Source organism: Onthophagus taurus, unplaced genomic scaffold (genome assembly GCF_036711975.1).
Source record: "Onthophagus taurus isolate NC unplaced genomic scaffold, IU_Otau_3.0 ScKx7SY_15, whole genome shotgun sequence".
Lineage (NCBI taxonomy): Eukaryota > Metazoa > Arthropoda > Insecta > Coleoptera > Scarabaeidae > Onthophagus > Onthophagus taurus.
The window spans coordinates 912,146-936,515 of record NW_027248940.1 but is presented as its reverse complement, the minus strand read 5'-3'; the positions used below and the strand labels follow the sequence as shown (position 1 = coordinate 936,515).

The 24,370-nt window shown below is 30.8% G+C and overlaps 1 protein-coding gene across 1 annotated transcript in view; it reads right to left on the bottom strand.

Annotated features, from left to right (window-relative positions):
• Positions 1-10,685: 10,685 nt before the first annotated feature.
• The window catches only part of LOC111419464 (holocarboxylase synthetase-like protein), a 30,443-nt gene continuing 16,758 nt past the window's right edge, over positions 10,686-24,370 (bottom strand). The window contains exons 6-11 of the mRNA XM_023052273.2: positions 18,567-18,762; positions 17,995-18,507; positions 17,633-17,939; positions 11,377-11,537; positions 10,995-11,326; positions 10,686-10,941 (exon numbers count right to left, since the gene is read on the bottom strand). Of these exons, the coding sequence (XP_022908041.2) occupies positions 10,767-10,941; positions 10,995-11,326; positions 11,377-11,537; positions 17,633-17,939; positions 17,995-18,507; positions 18,567-18,762 (1,684 nt within the window). The 3' untranslated portion in view covers positions 10,686-10,766. The remainder of the gene's footprint in view (positions 10,942-10,994; positions 11,327-11,376; positions 11,538-17,632; positions 17,940-17,994; positions 18,508-18,566; positions 18,763-24,370) is intronic.

Genomic DNA, 24,370 nt, shown 5'->3' with positions numbered 1-24,370 from the left:
GATTTCTATCTTAAATTGAAGCTAAAAGATTGTACTTTATGATAAAATATAAAAACCTTGATGTAGGATTATAAAAATTCCCCGAAAAAAGTGTTTAAGTGAAAAGGTGTTAAATTTATACAGGCTGTCCCGAAACTCAACGTCAAGCGGGCACCGGGTGAGAAGCCAACTACGACTAAAGGATTATATAAAAAAGAGGAAGCAATGTTAAATTAATAAAAATGTGTAAAAACTGAATAAAAAATATATACAGTATGTCCGTAAAGTAACGAATATAGGCGATAAAATCATCGCCGAAACGGGTCTAACGATTTAAATTTTTTGCAATTTTTTGGTGTAGATTTCAAATTTTTTCCGCCATTTTTAAACGAGTTATGACGTCATCGATATTTTTTTAAATGACAATCCCCCATTTTTATTGCGGAATATGAGGGAGGATTTTTTTCTGAATCTAGTACAGTCAATATTAATATTGGTTACATAAGAAAATTTTCGAGAAAAATTACTTTAAAGTTTAATTACTTCCAATTTGTATAATGATAAAAATAGCAGTAGCCATGAGTAACTATGGTAACCACACTTCAAGAAGCTTTACTAAATCAATTTTTGTCACTCAGGGAATTGTTTAAAATAATTGGTTACCATAGTTACTCATAGCTACTGCTATTTTCATCATGTCAACAAATCTGAAGTAGTTAAACTTTCAAGTAATTTTTCTCAAAAATTTTCTTATGTAAGCAATATTAATATTGACTGTATTAGATTCAGAAAAAAATCTTCTTTCATATTTCTTAATAAAAATGAGGGATTGCCATTTGAAAAAAATACCGATGACGTCATAACTCGCTTAAAAATGGCGGAAAAAATTTAAAATCTACACCAAACAATTGCAAAAAATTTAAATCTTTAGACCCGTTTCAGGGATTTTTCCATAAGCCGTTTATAATGATTTTATCGCCTATATCCGTTACACTGTATACAGGGTGTTCCGGTGACTCGGGGCATAAAATTAATCTCATATACTAGAGCAAAAATGATGACGATTCGTGAAAAAAAATTATTATAAAAGTCTTCAAATGGCCAAGATATGGGCCATCAAAGTTCAGAATTTTTAACACATTTTTCTAAATATTTTCAATACCATTTATGGTAGAGCGTTGAAATTTGGTACAGGGTAAACAAATATCAAGCAAAATCATTGAACCAATTTTGACTTTGATCGGGCGGCGGCAACCATGCTATACAGGATGTCCCCAAAATTTGTTAGCTCAGAACTTTTTTGTTCGCTCGTAATCCTACATTTATTTTTGTACATTTTAATAGAAAATTTATTTTAGAAACTTTTATCACTCTTTGAAAATTTTGATAACATTGGCCGTTTTCGAGTTATACGCGAAAATGTTAAGCTTTGATTTCAGTCGTAACAAACCAAAAAAAGAAACATATTCCGCAAGATCTGAGTTGGCGATGACAATTGAAAAACAAACTGAGCTAATAACTATTATTTGCATAAATTTCTAAGTGCAGACTTAGTTAAATCCAGTGTTAATTTATTTTAGTTGAATAAAAGAATGTAATTTTCAAAACCATAAATTTAATTTTCACGGTAACAACAAACAAGAACATAACAAAAATATTAACAAGAACAATAAAATTATAAACAAATAGTAATAAATAAAAAAGAACAAAAAAATACTAAAGCAGATGTTCAAAAACACTCCCACCGGCATCAATACACGCCTGATATCGCCGTTTTAAATTAAAGCGCACTCTGCGGAGAACATTGATCACAGTTCGAAGTTGATCAAATGAATCAAAAATTCGCAACCTCAGTTGATCAACTGAAGTTATTTCAACGCAGTAAACTAGCGATTTAACGCGTCCCCATAAAATCTACAGATGTAAGATCCGGCGATCGGGGGAGTCAACTTATCGGTGCACCTACTCCTCGTCCAATCCACCGTCCCGGAAAACGTTCCTTCAGAAATTCTTGGACAGCCTGTGTGCTATGCGCAGGAGCACTATCATGCATATCCCACATTGCTTGCCTTGTATTTAAAGGAACGTCATCTAAAAAATCATCTAATTCCTCTAAATGTCGCCTCTATGTATGTCCATCCAGCCTTGATGGCAAGAAAACGGGTCCAATAATTACATGGCCCACAATACCAGCCCAATCTCCATTGTGATTTCCAAGTTTTCTTAAATCTTGGATTTTCGTCTGCCCAACTATGTAAATTTCTCAAATTGATGATTCCATCTTTAGAAAAAGTGGATTCATCTGTAAAACGCACTTTTTCTTAAAACTGATCATCAATTTGGATTTTGTGCTGCATTATTTGGCAATATTGCAGTCGCAGTGGGTAATCACAATCAGCCAGTCGAACTTCCTGAACTTTGTAACAATGAAATGGATAAAGCTGTTGCTCATGAAGAACACTCCAGACAGTTGTTTTTGAAGTTAAAAAGTGCCTTGCCATATCCAAAGTATTAGCTGTAGTATTTTCATATACGCAGTCTAGAATATCTTCTTCTAGTTCGGGTGTTCGGACTGATCTTACGTTACCGTTGTTAGTAAATTTCGGCTTAAACGTCCCATTTTCCCTTAAACGGGTTTCAATCCTTAAAAATGTTTTTCGATTGGGCGCTCTGCGGTTCGGAAATTTCTCCCGATAACGGTTAGCGGCTGCTACGGCGTTTCCATGACATTCCCCTAATGTCAAAATCATGTCAGTTTGTTCACTAAATGTGTAATTCTCCATTTTGAACACTTAAAATTAATAAAAACTTAACTCCACAAAGAACTATCATTTGTGTTTAAACGATATAAGCAAGTTGACAGCTCAATTTCTTTTTTTAATTGCCATGGCCAACCTTGACTTTTTCGCAGATTTTTGTTTTTTAGTGTTACCATTGAAATCGAAGCTTAATATTTTCGCGTATAATTCGAAAACGGTCAATGTTATCAAAATTTTCAAAGAGTGATAAAAGATTCTAAAATAAATTTTCTATTAAATAGTACAAAAATAAATGTAGGGTTACGTGCGAACAAAAAAGTTCTGAGCTAACAAATTTTCGGGACACCCTATATAGCATGGTTGCCGCCGCCCGATCAAAGTCAAAATTGGTTCAATGATTTTGTTTGATATTTGTTTACCCTGTACCAAATTTCAACGCTCTACCATAAATGGTATTGAAAATATTTAGAAAAATGTGTTAAAATTTCTGAACTTTGATGGCCCATATCTTGACCATTTGAAGACTTTTATAATAATTTTTTTTCACGAATCGTCATCATTTTTGCTTTAGTATATGAGATTAATTTTATGCCCCGAGTCACCGGAACACCCTGTATAAACTTTACCGTCAAGTGTTTATGATGAAAACGTGATATTCATAGATTTTATATATATACGAAACTTCGTCGACGAAGTTTATATACAGGCTGCACAAAAAGTATGGAATAATGGTTCTACAGCCTAAACTTCAAGTTATATCAAAAAAAGTTTCAAATAAAAGTTACTTGACACTATTTTCCGCATATCTTGGCGTAGAAATAAAATAGGTAACAATGATGACGGCAGTCTGAGTTACGACATGGTGTGTGTGTTTTTTAAATGGAACACCCTGTATATTTTAAGGTTTTTGGATTCCTTTTGACAAGGTGTTGCAAAATGCTATAAGGTTTTAATGCTTTAAACTGCATAGTTTTCGAGATATTGAAGCTTTTATTTAAAAAGGTTTGACGTAGCGACAACCAAATTATGGCGTCATTAGCGTCACAGGGATGGGCGGAGCTTATACCGACTCCAAATATCTTCGTTGCTAACGGTAAATCACCATATGCGATTTTTCATTAGTGTTAAAATAAAATAAACTAAGTGATGACATTTCAAATGACATTTTTTGGCGATTTATCGTTAGCAACGAAATTGTTTGGAGTCCGTATAAGCTCCGCCCATCTCTGTGACGTCAGACTTAGACAGTCTATTAAACAATTGCATATGGGGATTTTTCGTTAGCAACACAGTTAGCAATGAAGATGTTTGGAGTCGGTATAAGCTTCGCCCATCCTTGTGACGTCAAGGCTTAGGTTGTCTATTCCATAATGACGTCATAATTTGGTTGTCGCTACGTCAAATCTTTTTAAATAAAAATTTCGATATCTCGAAAACTATGCAGTTTAAAGTATTAAAATCTTATAGCATTTTGCAACACCTTGTCAAAAAAAAACCAAAAACCTTAAAAAATACAGGGTGTTCCATTTAAAAAACACACTCACCATGTCGTAACTCAGACTGCCGTCAAGATTTTTATTTTATTTTTACGCCAAGATATGCGGAAAGTAGTTTCAAGTAACTTTTATTTAAAACTTTTTTTAATATAAGTTGAAGTTTAGGCTGTAAAACCATTATTCCATACTTTTTGTACACCCTCTATATTTTTTTATTCAGTTTTTACACATTTTTATTAATTTAACATTGCTCCCTCTTTTTTATACATGGTGATTCAAAAAACCGCTGACAGACTTCTAGGGCAGGTAATACATCAAAAATTAAGATCAAAAGTCTTAATATACATGGGGTCGTAAATGCCTCCTTAACGAGATATAGCGGGTCAAAGTTTCTTTAAAATTAAACATTATCTGCACTAAAAAGCCCTTTTTTAAAAATAGTTTCAACTTCTATTCAAAACTTTGATTAAAGCAACAATTTTTTATTGAATTAACAAATTTTCTACAAACGTGTTTTTCTTAAAAACTATTGCTTTGATCAAAGTTTTTTAAGAGACCAATTGATACATAATTGATCACTTTACACCCGTAGAAAGGAATGGCGTAGACAATATTTTTAAAAAAGTGCTTTTTATATCAGATAATGTTTAATTTTAAGAAACTTTGATCCGCTATATCTCGCCAACGAAACAATTGCGACCCCATATATATTAAGACTTTTCATCTTAATTTTTTATGTATTACCTGGCCTAGAAGTCTGTCAGCGGTTTTTTGAATCACCCTGTATAATCCTTTAGTCTTGCCTGAAGAAGGAAACTGTAGGTTTCCGAAACAATTTGTAGCACCGATATATAAATAAAATCAAACATTTTCATCGTATTTAGATTTTTATTTACTTTATGATTGAATTAAGGTTGAAAGAATTTATGTCTATTTAGTTTGACACAGTATACAGGTTGATTCACATGATACACTGTATACAGGGTGATTCACATAAGAACCGACACAGAGCAGGGACATGTAGAGGACAATAAATTAAGATGATTTAACGCAACTTATCTCTATACTAAGTTGTACCCCTGAGGAGTTATAGGCCTTCAAAGTTGGCTCTTAAATTTTTAAAAAGTTCAATATCTTCGTAATACATTATGCTAGAAAAACCAAATTTGGTATACGTTATGAGTGTAACAAGGGTATTAATTGGTAGCAGATTGAACTCAATCGAGGTATTTCAAAGGGTTGATTAAGGGTGATGGTACCCTTAAAAAAAATGTTAACCTTTTGGCGGATTTAATACATTGCTACTTCATTTCATGTGGAATTTAATTCTAAAACTTTTCTTACTCTTATTATTTTTTAAAAAACTTTGTCGTTTTCATAAAAAAATTAAATAACTAAAGAGACGTATTTCGTAATGTTACTTAAAATAAGCGAAAATTCAGTAGTCGGCTATGAAATTGTACGTCAAACTTGACAAATAGGTTATAAAGTTATTTGACGACAAGGTTTTATAACCTATTTGTCAAGTTTGACGTACAATTTCACAGCCGACTACCGAATTTTCGATGATTTTAAGCAGCATTAACGAAATACGTGTCTTTAGTTATTTGAATTTTATAGTTTATGATAAGATATGAAAACATTGGTGTAGGATTATAAAAATTTCCCGAAAAAATTGTCTAGGCATAAAATCTTCATACAAAAAATCTAGGCATAAATTGAACAGGGGTGGTTACGTTTAGTAGTTTAGAAGGGTAGGTTGAAAGTACAAATAGGGTCAAAACGTGTCCTATTATGAGTTAAACATATACCCCAAATTTCATATTCCTAGCGTTTATGGTTTTTGAGAAAAAAAAAATAAACCAAAATTTTTCGCCATTTTTGGAGGGGTGTAGCTCCTGAAGGGAGCCGAAGTCGCCCATAGTTCATATATCAAAGTACCCTTAAAATTCACTAAAGAATCACCCCTTAAATTTTGTTGCAGTCATTCAGATACAGCCTGTATATAAACGTAAAATCCATTGTTTAAAAAAATCGTACCATCGTTGCATTTTTAAGAACTAAGAGACAATTTATATCTTAAATTGAAGCTAAAAGCTTGCAGTTTATAATAAGATATAAAAACGTTTATGTATGATTATAAAAATTTCCCGAAAAAAGTGTTTAAGTGAGAAAGTGTTGAATTTATATATAAACGCAACATCAATTTTTTTTTAAATCGTACCAACTGCATTTTTAAGAGTTAAGAGACGATTTGTATCTTAAATTGAAGCTAAAAGATTGCAGTTTATGATAAGATATTAAAACATTGATGTAGGCTTATAAAAATTTCCCGAAAAAAGTGTTTAAGTGAGAAAGTGTTGAATTTATATACAGGGTGAATCAGAAAGAATGGGAAATCTGAATACCGGAGATACTAGACAACAAAATATGACGATTTAACTTAACATCTCTTATACAAATGTCGGTGGTTTTCAAGGCACAGAGTGTTGAGTTAAATTCTTATTTCGAAATTTCTTGATAATTTTAAAGCTTTTTGTACTATTACCATAAAATTTGGTAGTTATATGTTTTCGAGCATGAGAAATACGAATTTGTAATTTGTTTTGTGATTACTCGTAGATGGCGCTAGATACACACTGCACGTTTAAGATATCAAGTCATGACTATTTTGTCAGTTGAGGTATGGTGAATTAGAACCAGAAATCTGAAGGAGCTTTCAATTCTACACAAAAAAGGTAGTCTTGCTTACATTGTCTAAGTCTACTGGTTTCCAAGTTATCTGCTTTTAATTTTCTCAAAGTAATTTTAAGTTTAACATCTAAAATCAATAACACGCACTAACTTTAGCAATTAGTAACGATAATAATCGATAACAATAACAATTAATTAATAACAATAGAATGTGACAATATTCAAAAATCCAGTGGATTTAAGTCTAGATATCTCACTATTAGAAAATTCATTACAGTAAACTCTCGATATAACGAACACGAAAGGAAGAAAGCAAACCGTTCGTTATAATGAGATGTTCGTATTTGCGAAATAACGAATGATAATGGGTAGGTTCTAGGAGTAGGTTTACGTAAACATATTAGCGTCGACTGTGTAATAAGTTTTATATAATAAGTACGTTATATCATAATAAACATTATTTTTTTTTTTTAAATAATCACTATCACCGTTATCTTTGGATTGTATAGAGAGCGCCTAAAACTTTAGCTCTTGAAGGTGGTATTATATTAACTTCCTTCATCGTGTTCTTCGCCTTCTTCTTTTTCTCCGGATTCTTGGTCTACATTTACTACTGCTAAGTCTATACTACTGTTTCTGTAGTCGTTATCGCACCATCAACGCTGACGTAATCATTAAAACTAACTTGCATCGGTTGAACTGATAAGATTTGTTGATAATTGTCCCATTCTACATCAGCAAATTGAGCCTATCAATGATTAAATCATATAAGTAAAAAGCTACTAACGAGCTACACCACGAATCTGACAACGCTCTTATCGCTTGTAAAGCCTTTCTTTTGCCAAAAATGCTGCTTTCTTACATAGAACTAGAAACATTCGGGTTTAGCCGCACGTCTCTCAAGACGGCTAAACCCGAATGATTCTAGTTCTATATCTAGTGTTAGTTATAGTTTTAACTCTTTATTTCTTGAGTTTAATAACACTTGTTTAGTGTTTAAATAATTATTAATACAAATATTATTGATATAAATGATAGTGAATAGTAGAATGATAGTATAATGATAGTGCCAGTGTAAAACTAGAAAAATTCGGGTTTAGCCGTCTTGAGAGACATGCGGCTAAACCCGAATGATTCTAGTTCTAAGTCTAATCTTAGTTCTATTTCAGTAAAAATAGACAACAATTTAACGCTTAGTAACAACTAAACTAGAACTAACACTAGACCTAGAACTAGAAAAATTCGGGTTTAGCCGTGCGTCATCAGACACAGAAATTTTTCTAGTTCTAGGTCTAGTGTTAGTTCTAGTTTTAGTGCAATAAAAATATACAACATAGTGATATCTAACAACATCATGTTCGGACTCATTTTAATGGTTGTTTTAATAAAGAATACATCATGAAAGAACACCATGAAGTTGTCCAATTGTCTATTATATGATAACTAACTTCAGATTTAAAATGTCAACCTCAATTTTGACATATTTATAATCTTCATTAAAAATCCTTTAAAATAAGTACAAACACGACATATTTATCTTCAACATTAATGAAGTTATGGTCAATTTTCGGTTACAAATGTCAGCGTCAATTTTGACATATTTGTAATCGTCGTGAAAAATCATTTAAAATGAAAAACACGATACGTTTAATTCCAATATTAGTTGAGATATAAGCAACTTCCGGTTTGAAATGTCAATGTCATTTTGACATATTCATAATTTTTATAAAATGTCTTAATATTTGTCACAAAAATATAATAAAAAATATAAAAAATTAAGGTTGGTACTAATATTTAAAAATTAAATTGCTATCTTCATTGTTGCTAACTTCGGGTTTAATGTTTTTTATTTTAACTTTTTTGATTTTTGAGATAAGTGCGTCATCTTTGGACTCATTTTAAAGGTTTTTTAATGAAGATGACAAATATGTAAAAATTGACGTTGACGTTTCAAACCGAAAGTGATTGTATTTCCATTAATATTAAAGTTAGATATGTCGAGTTTGGACTCATTTTAAAGGATTTTTTATGAACTTGACAAATATGTCAAAATTAAAAGCTGAGAGTTCGATTTTTTTGGTTTTTTGAGATAAATGCGTCAAGTTTGGACTCTCTTTAAAGGTTATTTTATGAAGATTACGAATATAATAATAAAATTAAAGTTGACATTGACAACTGAAAGTTTTCAGACTTTTCTAAGTTCTTGTCTAAGACGCCCGGCTAAACCTAAAACTTTCTAGTTCTAGGTCTAGTGTTAGTTCTAGTTTTAATTGTTATTTAATCCTAAATTCTTGTACATTTTATTTGATCTAAAAAAATTTTTTTTGATTTAATCCACTTACCTTGCTTATAATTTCATCCATTTACCCATTTTGAATTAAATACAACCTTTAAATCCAATTAATTATGTGTTTTTCATTAAAAAAAACTTAAATTCAACGTCAATTTTGACAAGCAACTGCAATATTTGGATTTTAATCACCATGGTAACCGAGTCAAGTTGGATAACCTTAAAATAATAAAATTTTATTCCGATTTTTTATCAATTCTAACCTAATTACAAATATCTTTTTTTGATTTAATCCACTTACCTTGTTTATAATATCCTAGATAAACCAATTTTGAGTTAAATACAGCCTTTTAAACCAATTAAATAACACTTTTTCCTTAAAAAAACTTAAATTCAATTTCAATTTTGACAAGCACTTGTAATATTTAGATCTTAATCACCATGGTAACCCTTAATATTTCGCTTTATAGTTTAATATTTTTTTAATTTATTTTTATTATTTTTTTTTAATTTTTGTATATTGCTTCTTAAGTGAAGTACACTGTATAAATAAAATCATAGAAATGTCAATTCCAAGGATCTTTGATAGGAGAACTTGGGACTATCCCCCCGTAAGATGGCATTAGCGTCTATACTGAAATAATTTAATTAAACTAACAAATTTATTATTAATAGTAGGAATGATGAGAGATAGCAATAACAATTATTACCAATATCATTCTTTTAATTTAAAAAGTATAGATTCCAAATCGTGTTATATTTTTATATTTGCCGCTAACTTCACCTTTTAAAAGTTAAGTTTGTTCAGAATGACAGATGAAAACGTCATTTTAAAGTGATTTTTCGGTAAGAGTATAATTAATAACATAATAATGGTATGATTAAACAATTAGATTATAATTAACACACATTAACTGGTTGGAAGCTCGTCAGATGCAATCTCACATGTCATATGATGCAGTAATATTCAAATGTGGTGGCATTATTTGACATGTGTAATTGCCATAGGTAATTGCATCTGAGGAATTTCCAACCAGTCAGAACGTTAAGTGGAGCCACATAGTGGCTCCAAATACTTTCCAAACAGTTATTCTGTGGTTGGAGCTTTTATATATAAACCCAATCCAACTGTATTCTAGTGGTTCGGTTCTTAGTTGAATAATTCCAAAATATCCCCAACAGATGGCGCTACATGCGTTCCATTTTTAGTACGAAGTTATTGTTTAGAGAGTTGCATTTCTACGAAGCTATTTTCTATGTTATACAGTATGTTTACTCAACGGACCTTGCTCTATTACAAGAAAGCAATATCAATGTCGTAATTTATTAGGAACAATAATTAAACAACGAATTTGTTTATTAGACGGTATTTATTTAGACCACAACATCGAATATATCAACACATCATTTTTCTTAACGCTTTAAAGACATTAACAGACAACAGCACTAATCACATTTTCAGATAGAATCGAACACACAAAGATATGTTTAATAAAAAAATAATAAAAAAATTGGCAACTCTAGAAGACAATTATTTTATTTTTAGTCTTACCGGATCTTCGGCGCAATTAATCCTTTCAACATATCGAAAGAATTCCCATCCGGTTGAACAGAACTCACCCCATCCTTCGATTTGACCCTCAAATAACCAAAATTATCGATCCCAATTACCTTTACCTTTCTTAAGTGGTTATCTTCCGTTCTCACAGCGATTTCCGCGTCACTAATAAATTAATTTTTGTGCTTTTTTTAAATAAAAAGATATTAATCACTTACTTATGGAGCCAATATTTGTAATATAACTCATAAAAATAGTCCATATTTCCTTGGTTATCGATAACGTTTAAAATACGTTCTAATTCATTAAAAACTAAAGCGAAATACTTTTCGAATGGAATTTTAGGTAATTGGGTATTAAAGTCTTTGTTGTAACGATCGATTATGTCGTTGATGCAAGTGGTGGGGTTAGAATTATCCAAGTTGACCCCACAACCAACATTGAGTACTGCCAAGTCTTTATAAACTTGGGTGTTGACGATTAAACCACCAATTTTTATTTTTGAGTAGCTATATAAATCGTTGGGCCATTTCAAACCGATTTCTAACCTCTAAAATTATTGTTAAATTAATATTTAAATAAAAAAAATTATTTAATTACTTCATATCCAACTTGAGAGCGCAAAGCTGAAACGATTGCGACCATAACAATGTGTTGCATTAAAGGAAGCGATTTTCCGATTGTTCCGTTTAAATCAATATGGAGTTGTAAAGAAAACATCGCTGATCCTAATGGGCTTAACCAAACGTTTTGGGAACGACCTATTTAATTAATAAATTAATTAATTAAAGTGATACTAATTTATGCAAAGATAGCCCCCAATTAGATAGCAACAAAATTCCACTATTTTGAATGTTCCTCGATATCTATGCATCTAGAGCAAAAGTGTAAAAGAACAATATTGTTAAGAAGAAAATTTGCTACAATTTTTGTTCTAAAACTTTTTCTGTAAAACATTCGCATCCCCTTGCGCTACCAACAACAAAGTGTAAAATTACGATTTCATCAAAATTTCACTTTTTCAAATTTTTCTCGATATCTATGCATCTGAGAGCAAAAATGTAATAGAGCAATATTGTTCAGAAAAAAATTTGCTACAACTTTTGTTCTAAAACTTATTCTCTAAAACGTTCGCATCCCCGTGCGCTACCAACAACAAAGTGTAAAATAACGAATTTATCAAAATTTCACATTTTCGAATTTTCTTCGATATTGATGCATCTGACAGCAAGAATGTAAGAGAGCAATATTGTTAATAAGAAAATTTGCTACAACTTTTGTTCTAAAACTTTTTCTCTAAAACATTCGCAATCCCGTGCGCTACCAACAATAAAGTGAAAAATTACAATTTCATCAAAATTTCATTTTTTCGAATTTTCCTCGATATTGATGCATCTAAGAACAAAAGCGTAAAAGAGCAATATTGTTAAGAAGAAAATTTGCAACAACTTTTGTTCTAAAACTTTTTATCTAACATGTTGTCATCTCCGTGCGCTATCACCAATAATGTGTAAAATTACAATTTCATCAAAATTTCACTTTTTCGAATTTTCCTCGATATTGATGCATCTGAGAATAAAAGTGTAAAAGCAATATTGTTAAGAAGAAAATTTGCTACAATTTTTGTTCTAAAACTTTTTATCTAAATCGTTCGCATTCCCGTGCGCTACCAACAACAAAGTGTAAAATAACGAATTTATCAAAATTTCACATTTTCCAATTTTCCTCGTTATCTATGCATCTGAGAACAAAAATGTAAGAGAACAATATTGTTTACAAGAAAATTTAGTACAACTATTGTTCTAAAACTTTTACTCTAACATGTTGTCATTTCCGTGCGCTACCAACAACAAAGTGTAAAATTACGATTTTATCAAAATTTCACTTTTTCGCATTTTCCTCGATATTGATGCATCTGAGAACAAAAGTGTAATAGAGCAATATTGTTAAGAAGAAAATTTGCTACAACTATTGTTCTAAAACTTTTTCTCTAACATGTTGTCATTCCCGTGCGCTACCAACAATAAAGTGTAAAATTACAATTTCATCAAAATTTCACTTTTTCGAATTTTCCTCGATATTGATGCATCTGAGAATAAAAGCGTAACAGAGCAATATTGTTAAGAAGAAAATTTGCTACAACTTTTGTTCTAAAACTTTTTCTTTAAAACGTTCGCATCCCCGTGCGCTACCAACAACAATGTGTAAAATTACGAATTCATCAGAATTTCACATTTTTAAATTTTCCTCGTTATCTATGCATCTGAGAGCAAAAATGTAAGAGAGCAATATTGTTTACAAAAAAATTTAGTACAAGTATTGTTCTAAAACTTTTTCTCTAACATCTTGTCATCTCCGTGCGTTATCAACAATAAAGTGCAAAATTACGAATTCATCAGAATTTCACATTTTCAAATTTTCCTCGTTATCTGTGCATCTGAGAGCAAAAATGTAAGAGAGCAATATTGCTTACAAGAAAATTTAGTACAACTATTGTTCTAAAATATTTTCTCTAACATGTTGTCATCTCCATGCGCTACCAACAATAAAGTGTAAAATTACAATTTTATCAAAATTTAACTTTTTCGAATTTTCCTCGATATTGATGCACCTGACAACAAAAATGTAAGAGAGCAATATTGTTAAGAAGAAAATTTGCTACAACCATTGTTCTAAAACTTTTTCTTTAAAACGTTCGCATCCCCGTGCGCTACCAACAACAATGTGTAAAATTACGAATTCATCAGAATTTCACATTTTCAAATTTTCCTCGTTATCTATGCATCTGAGAGCAAAAATGTAAGAGAACAATATTGTTTACAAGAAAACTTGCTACAACTATTGTTCTAAAACTTTTTCTCTAACATGTTGTCATCTCCGTGCGCTATCAACAATAAAGTGTAAAATTACAATTTCATCAAAATTTCACTTTTTCGAATTTTCCTCGATATTGATGCATCTGAGAACGAAAGTGTAAAAGAGCAATATTGTTCAGAAGAAAATTTGCTACAACTTTTGTCCTAAAACTTTTTCTCTAAAATGTTCACATCTCCGTGCGCTACCAACAACAAAGTGTAAAATTACGAATTCATGAAAATTTCACATTTTCAAATTTTCCTCGTTATCTATGCACTGAGAGCAAAAATGTAAGAGAACAATATTGTTTACAAGAAAATTTAGTACGACTATTGTTCTAAAACTTTTTCTCTAACATGTTGTCATCTCCGTGCGCTATCAACAATAAAGTGTAAAATTACAATTTCATCAAAATTTCACTTTTTCGAATTTTCCTCGATATTGATGCATCTGAGAACAAAAGTGTAAAAGAGCAATATTGTTAAGAAGAAAATTTGCTACAACTTTTGTTCTAAAACTTACTCTCTAAAAAGTTCGCATCCTGGTGCGCTACCAATAACAAAGTGTAAAACTACGAATTCATCAAAATTTCACATTTTCAAATTTTCCTCGTTATCTATGCATCTAAGAGCAAAAATGTAAGAGAGCAATATTGTTTATAAGCAAATTTACCACAACTTTTGTTCTAAAACTTTTTCTCTAAAACGTTCGCATCCCCTTGCGCTACTAACAACAATGCGTAAAATTACAAATTCATGAAATTTTCACTTTTTCAAATTTTCCTCGATATTGATGCATCTGACAGCAAAAGTATAATAGAGCAATATTGTTCAGAAGAAAATTTGCTACAACTTTTGTTCTAAAACTTTTTCTCTAACCTGTTGTCACCTCCGTGCGCTATCAACAATAAAGTGTAAAATTACAATTTCATCAAAATTTGCTACAACTTTTGCTCTAAAACGTTCGCATCCCCGTGCGCTACCAACAATAAAGTGTAAAATTACAATTTCATTAAAATTTCACTTTTTTGAATTTTCCTCAACATTGATGCATCTGAGAGCAAAAGTGTAAATGAGCAATATTGTTCAGAAGAAAATTTGCTACAACTTTTGTTCTAAAACTTTTTCTCTAAAACGTTCGCATCCCCGTGCGCTTTTAACAACAAAGTGTAAAATTACGAATTTATGAAAATTTCACATTTTCAAACTTTCCTCGTTATCTATGTATCTGAGAGCAAAAATGTAAGAGAGCAATATTGTTTACAAAAAAAATTTAGTACAAGTATTGTTCTAGAACTTTTTCTCTAAAACATTTAGAACCTCGTGCGCTACCAACAACAAAGTATAAAATTACAATTTCATCAAAATTTCACTTTTTCAAATATTTCTCGATATTGATGCATCTTAGAGCAAAAGTGTAAAAGAGCAATATTGTTAAGAAGAAAATTTGCTACAACTTTTGCTCTAAAACTTTTTCTCTAAACCGTTCGAAACCCCGTGCGCTACCAACAACAAAGTCTAAAATTACAATTTCATCAAAATTTCACTTTTTCGAAATTTTCTCGATATTTAAGCATCCGAGTGCAAAAGTGTAAAAGAGCAATATTGTTAAGAAAAAAATATGCTACAATTTTTGTTTTAAAACTTTTTCTCTAAAACATTCAGAACCCTGTGCGCTACCAACAACAAAGTGTAAAATTACGATTTTATCAAAATTTCACTTTTTCGAAATTTTCTCGATATTTAAGCATCCGAGTGCAAAAATGTAAAAGAGCAATATTGTTAAGAAAAATATATGCTACAATTTTTGTTTTAAAACTTTTTCTCTAAAACATTCAGAACCCTGTGCGCTACCAACAACAAAGTGTAAAATTACGATTTTATCAAAATTTCACTTTTTCGTATTTTCCTCGATATTGATGCATCTGAGAGCAAACGAGTAAAAGAGCAATATTGTTAAGAAGAAAATTTGCTACAACTTTTGTTCTAAAATTTTTTCTCTAAAACGTTCGCATCTCCGTGCGCTACCAACAACAAAGTGTAAAATTACGAATTTATCAAAATTTGACATTTTCAAATTTTCCTCGTTATCTATGCATCTGAGAGCAAAAATGTAAGAGAGCAATATTGTTTACAAAAAAATTTAGTACAAGTATTGTTCTAAAACTTTTTCACTAACATGTTGTCATTTCCGTGCGCTACCAACAATAAAGTGTAAAATTACGATTTCATCAAAATTTAACTTTTTCGAATATTTCTCAGTATCTATGCATATGAGAGCAAAAATGAATGGAGCAATATTGTTAAGAAGACAATTTGCTACAACTTTTGTTCTAAAACTTTTTCTCTAAAACGTTCGCATCCCGTGCGCTACCAACAACAAAGTGTAAAATAACGAATTTATCAAAATTTCACATTTTCAAATTTTCCTCATTATCTATGCATCTGAGAGCAAAAATGTAAGAGAGCAATATTGTTTACAAAAAAATTTAGTACAAGTATTGTTCTAAAACTTTTTCTCTAACAAGTTGTCATCTCCGTGCGCTACCAACAATAAAGTGTAAGATTCAAATTCATCAAAATTTCACATTTTCAAATTTTCCTCGTCATCTATGCATCGGAGAGCAAAAATGTAACAGAGTAATATTGTTTAAAAGAAAATTTAGTACAACTATTGCTCTAAAACATTCTCTAACATGTTGTCATCTACGTGCGCTACCAACACTAAAGCGTAAAATTACAATTTCATCAAAATTTCACTTTTTCGAATTTTCCTCGTTATCTATGCATGTAAGAGCAAAAATGTAAGAGAGCAATATTGTTTATAAGCAAATTTACTACAACTATTGTTCTAAAACTTTTTCACTAACATGTTGTCATTTCCGTGCGCTACCAACAATAAAGTGTAAAATTACAGTTTCATAAAAATTTCACTTTTTCGAATTTTTTTCAATATCTATGCATATGAGAGCAAAAATGTAAGAGAGCAATATTGTTAAGAAGAAAATTTGCTACAAGTTTTGTTCTAAAACTTTTGCTCTAAAACGTTCGCATCCCCGTGCGCTACCAACAATAAAGTCTAAAATTACAATTTCATCAAAATTTCACTTTTTCGAATTTTCCTCAATATTGATGTATCTGAGACCAAAAGTGTAAAAGAGCAATATTGTTAAGAAGAAAATTTGCTACAACTTTTGTTCTAAAACTTTTGCTCTAAAACGTTTGTATCCCCGTGCGCTACCAACAATAAAGTGTAAAATTACGAATTTATCAAAATTTCACTTTTTCAAATTTTCTTCGTTATCTATGCATCTGAGAGCAAAAATGTAAGAGAGCAATATTGTTTACAAGAAAATTTAGTACAACTATTGTTCTAAAGCTTTTTCTCTAACAGGTTGTCGTCTCCGTGCGCTACCAACAATAAAGTGTAAAATTACAATTTCATGAAAATTTCAATTTTTCGAATTTTCCTCGATATTGATACACCTGAGAACAAAAATGTAAGAGAGCAATATTGTTTATAAGCAAATTTACTACAACTATTGTTCTAAAACTTTTTCTCTAACATGTTGTCATCTCCGTGCGCTACCAACAATAATGTCTAAAATTACAATTTCATCAAAATTTCACTTTTTCAAATTTTCCTCGACATTGATGCATCTGACAACAAAAATGTAAGAGAGCAGTATTGTTAAGAAGAAAATTTGCTACAACTATTGTTCTAAAACTTTTTCTCTAACACGTTGTCATTTCTGTGCGCTACCAACAATAAAGTGTAAAATTACAATTTCACTTTTTCGAATTTTCCTCGATATTGATGCATCTGACAACAAAAATGTAACTGAGCAATATTGTTAAGAAGAAAATTTGCTACAACTTTTGTTCTAAAACTTTTTCTCTAAAACGTTCCGAATCCCATGCTTTACAAACAACAAGATAATCTAAATTAAAAATCCCATTTAATTAGGGGCTAACTTCGCATAATTCGCTGTGTTACTAACCCACGCCGGATGTTTGTTGTCTTGGTATAACAACTAACCCATGAACTAATTTTTGAGATAAAACATCTTGAGAACTCGTTAAAACATCGCTATAAATAACTAAACGCCCGATTTCTTTCGTGTTTAAAGTCTCGAAATACTCGATGGTGGAGAAATTTGATGGGCATGATAAAACCATGATGGGGAGGCGAGATGATGTTGCGTGACCCGGTTCGTCGTCTTTCCAACAAAAAATTAAGCTTAATTTTTCTCCGTTTAAACGATTTTCACGGACGTTTTCGTTCTCTTTCAGCATTTGAAGCTTCATCTAATTACATTAAATAAAAATTAATTACAAGCATAGAATTAATTTGATACCTTACATCATGTCTTCCCAAAAAATAACCCTCGGTGTATTTAACATCGCTTTTCCCCGCATCATCGCAATTAACTCCTAATTCATTGGTTAATATATGTTTTAAAATATCTAACCGGGCCGAATTGCTTTCTTTTAACGCTTCATATTTGGATTCGTCGTCTTGATACTGATCGGGGTCGACCTCTAAATGGACTTGGGAGAAAATCGCGCGCCCCGCTCCGTTTTTAATCGTCGCTAAAAGCAAGCTGGGGGTTTGCCACGTCTCTTCAGTTCCCAAAATTTTAACTTGCACCGTGTAATTAACACCGTTATGAACGATCTCAACGGTTGATGGAGTTCTTGGGGCGATCGGGCTCGAAGTTTCAGCCCCCCCATCGCCGCTGCTATGATTCGAGTGATCCGAGTCTTTCGAAAATTGCTTTTTCGCCGGGGATGCTTGGTAACAAAAGATGTGGTGCATCATTTTTATTTGTTTCCAATCGGAGTAAGAGAAACGAACGAGTTCGTGTTCTCTAACCTAAAGAATTAAATTAAATTATTAATAATTAAAATATAAAGGGAAGGAGTTAAATTTACCTCGGCTGTTGAGAACGTTTGCAAAACGCTGTATAAAAGGTCGCTGCATAAACACAAAAGTTGCCCCCCGTTAACTAAGTATTGCAATAATTCGTGGGTTAAAGTTGGAGTTACGTTTCCGCAAATTACAACGAGGGTTGTGGAGTCGTCCCAAAGATCGCAAGGTTTATTTAGGGGTAAATCATAAATTGTGTATCTGAAAATAATATATGTATATAATTTAAACTCCAAAAAGTTTAATGATTCAATTCGTAAATGTTTAGGAAAAAAATTTTTAAATATTTATACAGTATGTCCCCGGATCGAGTTACAAAGAGGAAAAAAAATTTATTACTGATTTTTCAAACTTATCTCAGCATAAATAATGCGTCGGATATGTTCAAACCACTAAATCGCACGAACTTTATATTCTAACTATAGAAGTTAACTAATTATTCCCATTTTTATGTAAAAATTGTACTTTTCCTAAATTAAAAATTTTTCAAGTTCTATTTACGATATGTGACCATAAAAATCAATAAAATAATTAAATAAATATTAAGTTATAAGTGTTATGTTATAACCACGAAGTAGTATAAGGAGATAAAACGGCAATAGGCGACTGTGTTCCAGAATAGGGCGAATCTAATTTAAAGTTTTACCTTGTGGCTCTGACGACAGCGCCCCAGTGGCAAAACTGTAAACTAACAAAAATTAATCTGTTTAGGTCAGTTATTTTTTCTTTTGCGGTCCATTACATTAATCATTTTTACAACTCAATATTAGATAATAATTAATTATAATAATATTAATCAATATTATTATAATTTTTATTACTCCTGTATAGAATTGGAAATCTGTCAACTAACCTAAAAAGTATATTTAATTTTAGTTTGCAGTTTTAACACAAGGGGCGCTGTCGTTAGAGCCACAAGGTATAACTCTGAATTAAGTTCGCCCTATTTTGGAGCAAATCCCCCACCACTTTTGTACGCTCGTTTTATCTCCTTATACTACTTCGTGGTTATAACATATGTTAGTGAAAAATATACGGACAAATCAAATTAAAATATAGCTAATTGAATAATAGTATATTATTATATGCGAATAGAATACTATACTTTGTCCACGACTATTGAAATTGATTCCATAAATTTATTTTTTAAATAAATTCAAATAAATTTTTGAATAAAGGTTAAATGTCAATGTGACATAAATTCAATGTTACTAACTGTAACCAACTTCATAACAATTTATCAAAATTAAATGTCAATTTTATAAAACGTCATTTTTTTTACGAAAATTAATTAATTTATGCTTAAATCATACGAATAAAGGAATTTGTTTAGGTTTTTTTATTGTAAAACTTTTAGAAATTCCTAAAAAATTGAATTTAATTGACGTTTTTTGAACTTTTAACGGTTCTAATAATTATTATTAGTCTGGTCAAGATGGCTACCCGTGGATAATGATTATTATTCACCGCTATTATTCACTCCGTGAAAAATGACTACCATTTTGTTTTAGAAAACTCATTCATAAGGTATACAGGTTGTCCCGCAACCATTGTACAATACTGCATCAGCGTATTCTATGACCGAAAATAAATAAAAAAAGTGTAATAAACATAGGTCCGAAAATGGACCATCTTCGAGATATTCAAACTTTTAGTTTTATAACTTGACCTACTGTTAACATCATTAATTGTAACGATTAATAGATGCAGTAATTATATGATTACCATGGTTACGATGGTTAAGATAAAGTTTAATAAATAATAAGATAATATAATTAATACGTTCATTAATAATTTAACAAAACAAGTAACAAAGATTGTCGAAGAAAATCGTTCAACCAACATAAAAACAACGAATGTTTAACAAATTGGCAAAAATTCATGTCATAATAAATGTTCAATATGCGCACAGTTTATTAAATGAGCTTCTAATGCGTTCAAAGATACCGAGAATTTGTTTTACTGTGTCAAATGCATTACTAATTTTTTTTTTCAAATCCTGCACATTTTGAACGTCTTCAGAATAAACAATTTGTTTTAAATGTCCCCAAAACCAAAAATCTAACGGATTTAAATCTGGTGAACGAGGTGGCCCTCCTCGGCCAATCCACTTATTGCCAAATCTGTTATTTAAGTATGCTCGAGTAGCGCGTGCATAATCGTGCATAAAGTAGCAATCTTCTAGAATTTGTTGAGGTAATTCATCAAATGCCTCTGTAAGGTCATTTTGTAAAAAATAGATGCAAGCATCGGCTGTCAATCTCTTTGAAGAAAAAATGGACCTAATAACTGATCACCTATAACTCCAACCCATACATTAACACTGAATCGTCACTGATGATGACTTTCTAGTATTGCATGGGGATTTTCATCACTCCAAACGTGCGCATTATGAATATTAAAAATTGCGCTTTGAGTAAATGTTGCTTCATCCGTAAATACAATGTTTATGGGAAAGTCGATATTTACTACCTCTTCCTGTATGGCCCACCTACAAAAAATTTCTCTTTTTTCGCCATCATTTTCTGTTAGAGCTTGAACGGTGTTGTAATGATAAGGATAAAGCAACTGCTCCTTTAAAATGCGGTGAACGGTTGTTTTGTTAATGTTTTTTTGTGCAGAAATTCTTCTAATACTGGTTGAGGCATTTTCATCAACTGTTCTCAAAACTGCTTCTTCTTATTCTACCGGCCTTGTGGAATGGCTGTGGGTTACGCTTTCAGTTTCTTTTAATCTGAGAAATAGTTTGCTAAAGGTGTGACTATTAGGCAATCGTCTGTTCAGGAACCTTTGCGCGTAATGACGAGCTGCTAACGATGCATTTCCATCGGCTAGTCCGTAACATACACCATATCCGCCATCTCTTCCTTGGACTAATTAATAGGAGCCATACTTAATAGTTTTATTAAATTAAATAGTAAAATAATAATTTCGTGAAGTATTATTATTTTTTTTGATTAGACAACTTGTCGTAATCATAGTAACGACTTAATTATTATAAAAACAAATTTAAATTCATGATGTTAACAATATCAACTTATGAAACTAAATCTTTGAATATCTCGAAAATGGTCCATTTTCGGATCTATGTTTATTAGGCTTTTCTTGTTTATTTTCGATCATAGAATACGCTGATGCAGTATTGTACAATCGTTGCAGGACACCCTGTATATTATAAGGTAGTCGTGGACAAAATATTTTATCTACAACTATTGAATTATCTATTCGTTATACAATTGATTTTTGAGGGGTAATAACACCCATTACTCATGAGTCTCATGACTGACAAAGTGTTGAATAATGAAGCCATTATTCCACAGTTCTGACACGGCCTACTAATCAAAAAATAAAATATTAACAGAAATGACAGCTTTCTTATATTGAGGTTATGTCTGAAATGTCTCTCAAGTTTATTTTTTTTTCCTTTTTTTGATTTTTTTTTTTCAAAATTAAATAGTTGTAGATAAAGTATAGTATTCAACTTGCGTATAATGGATGTTACCCACTCGGATTACAACTTCATCTTCGTGGGTAACAGCCACCATTATACGCTCGTCGAATAATATACTATTATCTACAACTATTGAATTATCTATTCGTTATACAATTGATTTTTGACGGGTAATGATATGCATTACCCATGACTGACAAAGTGTTGAATAATGAAGCCATTATTCCACAGTTCTGACACGGCCTACTAATCAAAAAATAAATAATTAACAGAAATGACAGCTTTCTTATATTGAGGTTATGTCTGAAATGTCTATCAAGTTTATTTTTTTTTCTTTTTTTTGATTTTTTTTTCAAAATTAAATAGTTGTAGATAAAGTATAGTATTCAACTTGCGTATAATGGATGTTACCCACTCAGATTACAACACTCGCTCGTGTTGCAACTTAGTTACGCCCCCTAGTAGTTTAGAAGGGTAGGTTGAATTTACAAACGTGCGCTATTATGAGTTAAACATATTCCCGAAATTTCATTTTCCTAACGTTTATGGTTTTTGAGAAAAAAAAATTAAACCAAAATTTTCCGCCATTTTTGGAGGGGTATAGCTCCTTAGGGGGGCCGAAGTCGCCCATGGTTCATATATCAAAGTACCCTTAAAATTCACTAAAGAATCACCTCTTGAAGTTTGTTGTAGTCATTCAGATACAACCTGTATACAGGGTGAGTTATTAGTATCCCGGCGGACGATGGTTGCTAAACCGTTTGAGATAGAAAAAAAAATTTTCTACAAAAGTTGTTTGACTCACCACTTTCTATTACGTAAAATTATTTTCACTTATACAGGCTGTACCATTTAGGCGTAACGGAGAGTATGTAGATTTTTTTAATTGGAACAGACTGTATATTTTATCATATTATGAATAGAATCAAATTTATTTATACATGTAACATATTAACTCGTAGCGTTCCTGAGATATTCAATTGTTTTTCCAAAATATATCCATTGTAGGATCTTTTTAAAAACGATGTAAAAACGACATTTTTTCCAATTTTTCCTTGAAACTGTGTCAGATAACAGTCAAAGCCAGTAGGTAAATGATAGTATCCAAAGATATTAGATACGCTATACAGCGTGTTCATAAAGCTTAGTTACTTTTGATGTTTTTCAAATGGCTTTTTCGTAAGTTTTTTAAATGGAACACCTGTATATTGTGCGCTGGTTTAATTGCCCATCAAGTTACCTTTAATTAATGATAAGTATGTCATATATCTAATTTTAGTAGTTTTCCTGATATTTAGAATTTAAAGAATAATGTGTAATAAAATATGCGTTATTGTATTTAATATTATATTCTGTCTATTTTTATAAGTTTTTTTTTGTTCTTTTTTTATTATTTGATTAATGTTTAATAATGTAAAATAACTTTGCTGCCATATACCAAATTTTAATGCGACTTGGTACTTTATGAGATTTAAAAAGATGTAAATAATAAAATATGCAATTGTTTTGCCATATAATTTACGACTTTAGAAAAAGTAAGACGCACATGTTAAGGGATACCACAAGGTCTTTTATACAGCGCGTTAATGCTTGTAGAAGAGAAAATGAGCGGCATTTTGAACAACTTCTAAATATTAATTAAGTAATACGTACTTGTTGAGCAACGTTTAATAATTATTGTTTATAGTTTGTTGCTACATTTCCTTTAAATAATTTAGTGATTAAAAAAGGGATTTATTGTTATGCCATTTAAATTGTATTTTTATCACGTTTTGATTATTTATTTATCAAAGTTCTTTTTTAATTGTATTTTAATATAATATTACTAACTTAAAAATGACAGATAAACAAAAAAATATTACATTCTGTCACTTTTTTAAGTACTATAATGACACATTTTTATTTAAATTCTAAATATCAGGAAAAGTATTAAAGTTAGACATATGACACAATATACAGGATGTTCTATTTAAATACTTAAGAAAAAGCCATTTGAAAAACATCAAAAGTAACCAAGTTTTATAAACAACCTGTATAATGTATGTAATATCTTTGAATACTATCATCTACCTACTGGCTTTGACTATTGTCTGACGTAGTTTCAAGGAAAAATCGGAAAAAATGTCGATTTTACATAGTTTTTAAAAAGATCCTGTAATGGGCACATTTTGCAAGAACAGTTGAATATATCAGGAACTATGAACGCTGTGAAATAGTAACATATGCAGTTGTATAAACAAATTTAGTTGTATTCATAATATGATAAAATATACGATGTTCTATTTAAACATATTTACGTACTCTCCGCTATGCTTAAATGAAACAGCCTGTTTAAGTGAAAATAATTTTACTACTATG